Below are 9685 nucleotides of genomic sequence, written 5' to 3'. Positions count from 1 at the left end.
CTTAGAGGAGACCTCATAATCCTGTACAAGCACATGAAGGGTGGCTGTCATGAGGAGGGAGATTCCCTCTGAACAAGGAGTCCCATGGCAAAGACCAAGGGTGATGCTGCTGGGGAGATTCCCACTGGATGGTAGAAAAAATTGTTTTCACCATTCACACTCTTAGACATTGGAATAACCTCCCAAGGCAGGTGGTGGATTCCCCTACGTGAGGCAGCTTCAAGGCCCAGCTTGCCAGAGTGCTGGGCCAGCTCCTTTCAACTCTGTTCTTAGCTTGGAAGGGTGGACTGGGTGACCCTTGAGGTCCCTTCCAACCTGATGTGCTATTAAACATTACCACAGCTGACTAAGCACGTGGCTTCTAATGCTCAGCATCATGGACTTCAGGTGTATGATTTGCCAGACCAATGTGAAACCCCAATCCCCAGTCAGGGGAGATCCCAAATCCTTTTCTGCGGGTAAGGAAAACGCTCTGCTGCAGATCCAACATCCCTAGCAGGCTCTGGCTGCGGGGAGCAGCTCGTGTTTCCCACCTACACCAGGAAACGGAGGAGGCTGAAGAGGAAACAAAAGTTAAGCCAAACCATTTAAAAACACAGTAGTGTGACAGCTTTTATTTCACTTTTAACAGTACTACATGCTTACTACTGCTAGCAACAGACATGCCTTTTTTGTTTTGCTCTCTTGGGTTTGGTTTGGTTTGGTGGTGGTGGGTTTTTTAAAAACCAGCCCTGTATTAAATGTTGACCTAAAGCTTGCTGTGCCTCGGAAACCTGGCCCAGGATTTCACTGCATGAACTTTTATTTAAATAGAAAAGTACTTAAGGCTGAAAATAAGACAAATACAGGCGAACAAGCAAGTTAAATTACATATTCAGTTCATACAAACATCTCTTACTCTAAGCACTAAATCCTGTGAATTAGCTGAGAGCAGTTAAAAAAACACAACCACCCTTGAAAATACTTAGGAAACAATATTTACAAAATGATATAAATAAACCCTAGGTCACTTTTAAATTAACCAATGCAACACAGAAACGTCACCTTGTGGTCCTGTGGGTACTAAAAACGGTCTTGTTTATTGATCACAGCCCAGTCTGCAGTATAAAGAGTGTTCACTTACATCCAGGGGGGGTCAGAGAGAAGGAAGGAAGGGATGGGTGTCAAAGGAAAACAGAACTCTCTTATACATGTGTAAAATCGACGAGGCTTCTTCAGCTGGTGTTCTGCACTCTTGGCAGTTGTGTGGCTAGAAGTCCCTTCTACAGCATTTGTCTCACGAAAAGGTCATCTTCAGATGGCTTAGAGAGGGTTTCAGCAAAAGGGAAATACTCAGCACGTTGCTCACACTCCACAAAGACCTTTCAGCGGGGGGGAGGACGGAATGTCAGTGGCCAGCACAAGCCTTTACAACATTTAATTTAAAAGGCAGCATTTATAGAGCTAATCACAGACTATACACATCTTGCACTGAACAACAACCCAAAAGGACTGGAAAATATACATTTAGGGGGGAAAAAAGAGACCGATGGTTTTCCATTGCCTTTAGTACAATTAATGCTTTTCTCCTTGTCTTTTGTTTTGCAACCAGCATCTACATCACCAACAGCTCTAACTACCTTTGCCTTTAACATCTGCCAAGGATCTACTCTAGGTGAGCAATGTACAATGAAAGAAGAGAAACCACTGAGTTTTCTATGCAGACACATGAAAATACAAAGCCATACAGATTTCAAAGTGCCATGAATACCAAATTCAAGTGATGGTTTATAGCATGTAGGAAAGAAACGAAATGGAACTTGCTCTATGGGTTGCCAAGCCCTTCAGCTGTATCTTCAGTTTCCCCTTTGGCTGCTTTGGTGAGAACTTCCATCCATTTGATCTGCAGCTCTTCATCTTCTGCACTGAAATAAAGTGTTTGCTGGGACTGGTGAAGCTTAAAGACATGCTTCACTTCGAACTTCTCACCAGAGCCTGGCAAGCTGACTTCATACCCAGGCAACGGGACGGGGCGCGGGCTTCGGCTGTCCTAAAGGAGAAAGAGCAGATGTAAACATTCAGCCACAGATGCTCTTGGAACTGGAAGCAGCAGGGCTGCACTGTGCTGGGAAGAAAGAGTTCCTCTCAAGGGGGTTAAAGAAATACCTGTTTCAAACAGTTCAGAACTCACTCTGAAGTAGTGAGTGCTGACTGGAGATGCATTACCCTACATCCAAGGCACGACCACCAGACACCCAGGCTAGGCAGCTGCACCACAGCTCTCAGCAAGATGGAGTCTCAGAGTGTGCTGCCAGCCCCTGCATGCCAGAGCCACAGCCTGCCCCTCCTGCCCAGAGCCATGTGTGGGAGCGCAGCCCCGGGGCACACCCGCACTCAGCTCCTCCTTTGGAGCTGCAGTGCTGCTCAGCTGCCCATGAGGAGAGAACTGCTGCTTGCTGCTTTGCTCTCCTTAGCCACCAGATCCTCCCTCGTGGCAAGAGCACTGAGCCTGCAGCGGTGCGGCTGGGGAGCTTTGTGTCATTTCACAGGACTCACCCACCTTGTCTGTTACATTAGCTACAGGCAGTCCCTTTTGAACCTCATGGGATGGATTCAAGATTGGTTAGAAGGAGACAAGTAAGCAGAACTCATTTATGAGAGACTACTGCCCAAGAAAGGACTCTGACATCATAGAGAATGTCAGATCTGAAATCAATCAGTGAATCCTCTCAGAAGGTCTTGTGTTGTTCATGATGCTCTTCAGAGTTGTCAAGAAATTGGAAAAAGAACCCAAATGGAGGTTACTTTGGAGGGGTGGACCCCTTGGTGGGGCAGGAATTGGCTGGATGGTTCCACTCAGAGCTGTGCTCAATGTCTGAGGGTGCCTAGTGGTGCTCCTCAGGGGGCAGGACCAGGACTGATACTGTTTCACAGCCTTGTCAGTGACATGGGCAGTAGGACTGAGGCACCCTCAGCAAGTCTGCTGCGGACGCTAAGCTGTGTGGTGTGGTCAACACGCTGGAGGGAAGGGGTCCAGAGGGACCTATACAGGCTGGAGAGGTGGACTATGCAAACTTCATCAAGTTCAACACCACCATGTGCAAGGGGCCCTGCCTGGGCTGGGGCAATCCCAAGCACCAATAAAGGCTAGGTGATGAAAGGATTGGGAGTAGCCCTCTGGAGAAAGCCTTGGGAGGTGTTGGCAGATGAAAAATTGAGTGAGAGCCAACAATGTGCACTCACAGTCCAGTTGCATCCTGGGCTGCACCAAAAGAAGTGCAGCCAGCATGCTGGGGGAGTGGATTCTGTCCCTCTGCTCCATTCTGATGAGACCTCACCGGAAGAACTATGCTCAGCTCTAGGGGCCCCAGCACAGTAAGGACCTGCTGGAGTGGGTCCAGAGGGGGCCACATAGATGATCAGTGGTATGAAACAACTTCCCCTGTGAGGACAGGCTAGAAGAGTTCGGGTTGTTCAGCCTGGAGAAGGCTCCAGGGAGACCTTAGAGCAGCCATACAGTACTTAAAGGGGGCCTGTAAGGAAGATGAGGTGGAAGTCTTTATCAGGGAGTGCAGTGACAGGACAAGGGCTCATGGTTTCAAACTGAAAGAGGACAGATTTAGATTAGATACTAGCAAGAAAATTTTTCCCATGAGGGTGGTGAGGCACTGGGACAGGTTGCCCAGAGAAACTGTGTATGCCTTATCCCTAGAAGCATTCCAGGCCAGGCTGCATGAGGCTTTGGGCAGCCTGGTCTAGCAGAAGGTATCCCTGCCCATGGTGGGGGGGGTTGGAACTAGGTCCTTCTAAAGTCCTTTCCAGCCCAAACTATTGTATGACTTTATGAAACTCAGGTTCTTGAGCACCCTTTAAAGGCCAGATTAAGTCACAAGGAGAGATATAGCTCTCTAATAGTCACATCTTGAGCTTCAGCCAGCTCATCTAAAGGTGCAGGGTGTGCCATGACGAAGCAAGTCATTTCAACTGATGCCAGAAAAGTGCTTTCAAAGGCAAGTCCCCTACCTAAGCCTAAACCACACAGGCATTGAGTATCTCTAAGATGCTGTTGCCTCTTGTAGCAGCTGCTTGTGTAGCAGCCTCTTGACAGCATTCAGAAGACATCCCACAAAGAGTCTTCCTTTTGTCACCTCATACCGAACGCAGACTTGGTATATCTGAAAGGGGATCACAGCTCTTGGAACAACAGCCAAAAAAAAATAATCAAAGCATCTACTTTAGTAACAGAATAAAGTAATTCAAGGTTCAGAACTGCTCACATCAGTGCAAAGACACAGATTAACTGAAGGGGCAAGAAACACAGGCACCGTGTGTCTGCTTTTCATTTACTGCTTATCATGGGTATGCAAAAATGCCAGAGTCCCTCTGCTCCAAGACCAGGGAGGCTTACAGCAGCTTTAGGTCAAAGATTGCAGGATTCAGCTCCTATCTGAGTGTCAGCAGTTGTCTCCACAGCAGCAGACGATGCCCAGGTCCTGAGGCCACGGCTGCACCCACACAAGCAGGGAGACCTTGCACATGCGGCACGGCGCAGAGCAGCTCTGCGATGGGCACTGCTGAAGCAAGCCAACAAACACAAACCACACCAGAGCACATGCAAGCTCCGCCACACCTGCTTCACTGCTCATGTTGTGGGCAAAGGGCTACCAGCACTTGTCACAGGTGAGGCTGGAGCTGCCCACAGCAATGCAAATGGCACCGTTGGTAGCCAAGGAATGCAGTGCAGCAGCACAGCGATGTCCGCGTGGCACCTACCCAACGTCTGTAGATGCAGGCCAAGTAAGCAGACTGCCTTTGGTCCTGCTGCCTTCCTCCCTTTTCTTAATAGGATGCTTTTGCCACTTTCTCTGTACCTGCCTGATCCAAAAGGAAGGATTTATAATTATCTCTGGATAAGCTGTGCTGCTGACAGATAAAGGTGAAGCACTCAGCCTCGAGTCACACCGCACCCCAAAGCAGATCTCTCAGAGGGACCATCAGCACCTCAGCACTCCCTCTGCCACTAAGCCTTTCCCCTTCTACCTGGAGCCCAGCAAATCCAGGGGCTGTTCTGCACCCACGAGGACCTGGGCCCCACTCCAAGCATGTCAGCAGGACTGACAGGCCTTACAGGAGCTAGATTTCATACTCCATTTTTAACAGCCTGCTGGATTTGACTGGCTAGATTGGGATTTTCACAAACCATCTCTGTATGCAGCATGCCAGGGTTGAACGAGATCAGTATTTCATCAGACCAAAGCCCCCAGTGCTGAGAAGAGCTGCATTTTCCTGAGACAGTGAGTAAGTAGTACACACTGGATGTGTAATACTGTCACTAATCAGTGGCACTGTGCACTCCTCCTGACTGTAAGCAGCACAGTATTACAGGGTTCTTTCTCTAGGCAATTAGAGCAGCAGTTCTGTGTTGCTTTGTTGCAGCCATCACCACATCTGGTGTTCCAGATCTGTGAACAGGCAGCTCAGCTCCACCTCACAGCAGCTCTAGGCAGACATCCCACTCACACCACACACCTCTCTGCACCATGGAAGCTTCCTTACACGAACGAACAGAGAACAGCTACCTACTGATGGGCTACTGTCAACCTCCCCTCCTACTTTTGAGTAAGCTTAGAAGTTTCCCACTGAAACTCCACTCTCTGCCCACTTACGATCCAATTCCAGACTCCTGTGATGCGACGGTGTGCCAAGAGACAAAGGTCTGCAGGGCCAGGAGAAAGGACAGGCAGAGTTTTTTTGTGCAGGGCCATTTAAAGCTTCACCTAAACAGGGTCAACAAAAGAGCCACAAAAACACTTGTCTGAAGCCCTGAGCTCAGCTCCCAGCTCAGCTGCTCCCTTGTTTGTAGGAGTAAATCACATTCACATGATGAACAAAGGACATTTTTTTTTCAGAACTTATAAAGCAAAAATTTCTCTTGGATCAAGCTTGACAATTATCATCTGGCCTTGCTCTCACTGTAATAGAGCTACCCTTTGTATTTCTTCAAAACTTCTTACTTCTCTGGCTTTCTGGGACTCCTCAGGTCTGTGTTTCTCAATCAGATGTAAGTTAATGCCAGAGCTGGGGAGGTAGCTGTGCAGTTTGAAAGGCCAACAGGGGCAGAGGCTCCAAGTGGAGCTCTTGGAGGCACAGACTAATTTCTATACAAGAGCTGGTCCTTAAGCTTGAGGTGGTCTTTGCTGTAAACAAACTCTTCTAATTCCACTCAGAGAAATGTGACAAACAGCTGCACAACTGGGGACAGATACACTGATTTTCCATACCCAAATAAGCTGTGAACTTTATCCTCATATAAAGCCTTAGTAAGCAGGACTTCAACTGCGCACACTTGGGGGATGAATTACTTCTCTTGAGACAAGGATCAAAAGCAAAAGAGCAGTTTTCTTGCTGTGGGTTGTATGCTGCACTGGCATCCCTTCTGTATGGCTGCTGAGGGTGTCAGACACCAAAGCTGCCAGGGCTTGTGCCATAGCCGAAGCTGCAGATCCAGTGTAGCTGGCCCCTCCTTCCCAGCTACTCTTTCTGCTCTGGTTAAACAGGATCCCCCAGCTTCCAGACACCTAGGACCATGCTCCACTTGGTCTGTGTCTTGAGATCTTTAATTCCATTGTTGACAGTGTTATACCTGAAGGGCACCTCTTTTTCAGGCACTGAAATGCTTCTTTGTAGGTCTAAGGAGCTTTGTGAGATGCATCAAGGATGCACCTGGGGCAATAACATTCACAGACACAGTGGCTCCCAACTGCCAGCAGGAGAGCAGCTCCAGAGATTTTCCTCAGCAGTCAGTGTGTACTATGGGAACCAGAACTAACAAGAACATTAGATTAAAACCGAGGGATGGGATTTGCTTCCTAATTCTTTCCTTCAGTTGGGTGCAGACAAGCAGCACACAAGCAGGAAGGGCAGGCTCTGGAAGAAGGGATTCCCTTTTGATGGTTATAGTCTGGGCCTGCAGCTGGGGATTCCCGACAGCAAATCCCGGCTTGCTTCGTGATGTGGGACAAATCAGCCTTGTCCTGGGGGCTTTCCTGCTCCTGTATCACAAGATTTCCCTCCCACATGAACCAGCTCAGGATACCAAGCACTCCCTCTAACTGCTATCAAATCACAGCCAGTGCCAAATGCACACTTTTGCCCTAAACCCCAGGATCTTACTGCTAATAAGAGTTTCAAGACAAATTTGGCAGGACCTGCAATAAAGAACACAGCATCTGGAGCACAGATTCTCCTCCAGCTTCCAACCCTGGCTTTGCAGGAGGAGGCCTGGAGAGTCAAGCACCATCCTGCTGTGCACTACACAGAGCAGACATCCATCCCCTGGGCTGTCACTTGTGCTGTCCTGTGACAGTTGGGTGTCATGAGAAATCTTCTGTCTAGGTCACACCATGTAAGGGGTGTTGCTTCTCAACTTCTCTCAGCTGACACACATTGCTTCTAGGTAAGCAAGGCCAAGGAATTCAGACCTCTCTCCCTCAGTTCCCTCTCTCCTGCCCTGAGCTTGCCTGTGTGAGATGCTCTGGCTCAGTCTGCTTGGGACACAGGGCTCCACTTTGCTGAGGAACAGCTTGCACATCACGAAGCCATTCTCTCTGCTTTGCTTTTTGTACTTTGTTTCTTTCCCCCAGACTCTGACTCCAGAGGGACCTAATGACTGGGTTTGTTGCATTTGGTTTAGTGCTGTCTCAGCCATTTGCTTCTCAACTTGTCATTTCAGTCGTGCACCTCACATTGACTAAGAGGGAAGCCAGGCAGATGAACTGGAATCCTACCCAGCGTGGGGCTTGAAGCCCAGATAAAGCCAAGTGGGCTGAGCTTGGAGTTCCAGATTCAAGCTTTCAGTCCCTCAAGCACACACTTGTTTAAAACCAGAGGTGTTCCTGCTGACAAGCAGGCAAATGGATACCCTTCCAAGGATGTTCCAAGTGCTCTTGCTGAAGCACTTGCCATGGGCTGAGCTTTATTTCAATAGCTCCAGAGAATCAGAGGGAATATTTAGCTCCCAGACTACTCCTAGCTAGTTACACACACAAACTGATGCTAATAAAGAGCAAACCCTTCATACCACTAAAATTACAGCAGGGTAATTGTAGGTTGAACTATGACAGATTTCTTCTTCCATCCCCCCCCAGGAGACAAACCAAAGTTGTTTATAAAAATGTCAAATGGCAAATACAAGATTGGAGATGAGGGCTGTAACTCCAGCATGAGCATTCTTTATCTTCAGCACTATGGAAGCATGCCTACTTCAGTCCTGGACAGAGACATTCCCAGCTCTTGCCTTTCAGCACAACTGCACACTTGTTCAAAAAAAAAAAAACAGAAGAAGAAGGAAATTTGTATCACAGTAAATTATTTCAAGTCAGGATAAACCCACATGATGCTGTGACATGAAGCTTCACCAAACACTCTATTTTTCAGGCTGAAGAGCATCTACATTTCCATCTCCATCCTCTTAACCCAGAACTGGGTTTAGAAAAGCAAAGCTTGAAGCAGCAATGGCAGTATCCAGAGGGCTTTGCAGCTCTGTCCATTTACAGGAAGTGCTTTCCCTAACACAGGGTAACACCACCTCTGAATATTCCTGTCTGAAACCTCTGAAAAAATCAAAGCACAACAAATTATTTTGTTTTGTCCCTTTCTGTTAAAAAATGGAAGACAAAGCTATGAAGCTGAGACATTTGCTCAGGTCAGCAGTAACTGCAGCTAATGGAGGCAAGCTGACCCCCCGCAGGCTTTGTGCTGTATTCAGAACACCCAGTTCATTTTGGCTGAAACCAAGCCAGACCCTTTGGCCTACCTCTCAGCCTGACCTATTTAAATTCTTGGGGGGTTATTCACTGTGTGTTAGCCTTCATGAATGTCATCTTACCTGGCTACTTCCCTGCAGGTACAGGACAAGGGGCTCAGTCTTGGGGATGGTCACCCACATTTTGTACCAAGTCTTCCCTTTTTCAAGGAACTGGAGGTAGCTGCTGAAGAGGCTGTTTTCTGCTGCTAAGATGCTTTGCTTCTGGATGAAGGAAAACAAACAAAAAAAGAGAAAGCTTAAAAGAGATGTTTCCACTGATGCTAATGTGGGCAAAACACTTCAGTGCAGAACCTATTTAAGTTGTCCAGAAGCAAATAACCCTGCAGGGCAAAGACTGGACCGCTCATAAGTGAAGTGTGAGCATTATTGCGTACATCAATAAACAGCACACCCCATGTACAAGAGGCAGATGCTGAATTACTGGTCCCAGGGGACATGAAGTTAAATTCCACTTCCACCAAGTAATTAAGATGATGCAGCTTAGCAAAGTAGACTGAGAGGATTTCAAACGAGTGCAGACGGTCTATTAACAGACACTGCTGAGCACGGCTGCGGAATGACCTGAGCCAAACCAAAGAGCACCTGGGGGAAAAAAAGATTGAAAGTAAGTTTTATCTTCTGCTAGAAAGCAAAGAAAAATAATCTCTTGTTCACATTAGACTTCAGAGAAGTCTCCTGGGGATCTCTGGTATGTGCTAATATCATTTGTAAAGGAGCAATATCTTCAGCTGCCTTTAAGCTTAAGTTGAATGTAAATAGGAGGGAAAGGAAAAGACCAGCTCTGACCTTTTTTGTACACCTATTTTCTTGCATTTTACCTGATCCTCTGCAGATTTAGCAGAAGGCTGGAAGCTTGAGCACAGGATGCAAAAATTACTC

At 47.5% G+C, this 9685-nt stretch overlaps 1 protein-coding gene across 2 annotated transcripts in view; it reads right to left on the bottom strand.

Annotated features, from left to right (window-relative positions):
• Positions 1–586: 586 nt before the first annotated feature.
• The window catches only part of FGD3 (FYVE, RhoGEF and PH domain containing 3), a 119051-nt gene continuing 109952 nt past the window's right edge, over positions 587–9685 (bottom strand). For both annotated transcript variants that reach the window (XM_068162579.1, XM_068162580.1), the window contains exons 18-19: positions 8867–9007; positions 587–2029 (exon numbers count right to left, since the gene is read on the bottom strand). In XM_068162579.1, the coding sequence (XP_068018680.1) occupies positions 1805–2029; positions 8867–9007 (366 nt within the window). In that variant the 3' untranslated portion in view covers positions 587–1804. The remainder of the gene's footprint in view (positions 2030–8866; positions 9008–9685) is intronic.

Source organism: Melanerpes formicivorus, unplaced genomic scaffold, assembly GCF_026170545.1.
Source record: "Melanerpes formicivorus ecotype bairdi unplaced genomic scaffold, bMelFor1.0.p_v2 SCAF_66, whole genome shotgun sequence".
Lineage (NCBI taxonomy): Eukaryota > Metazoa > Chordata > Aves > Piciformes > Picidae > Melanerpes > Melanerpes formicivorus.
Note: the sequence above shows the minus strand (reverse complement) of the source record. Positions and strands in the feature narration are given on the sequence as shown.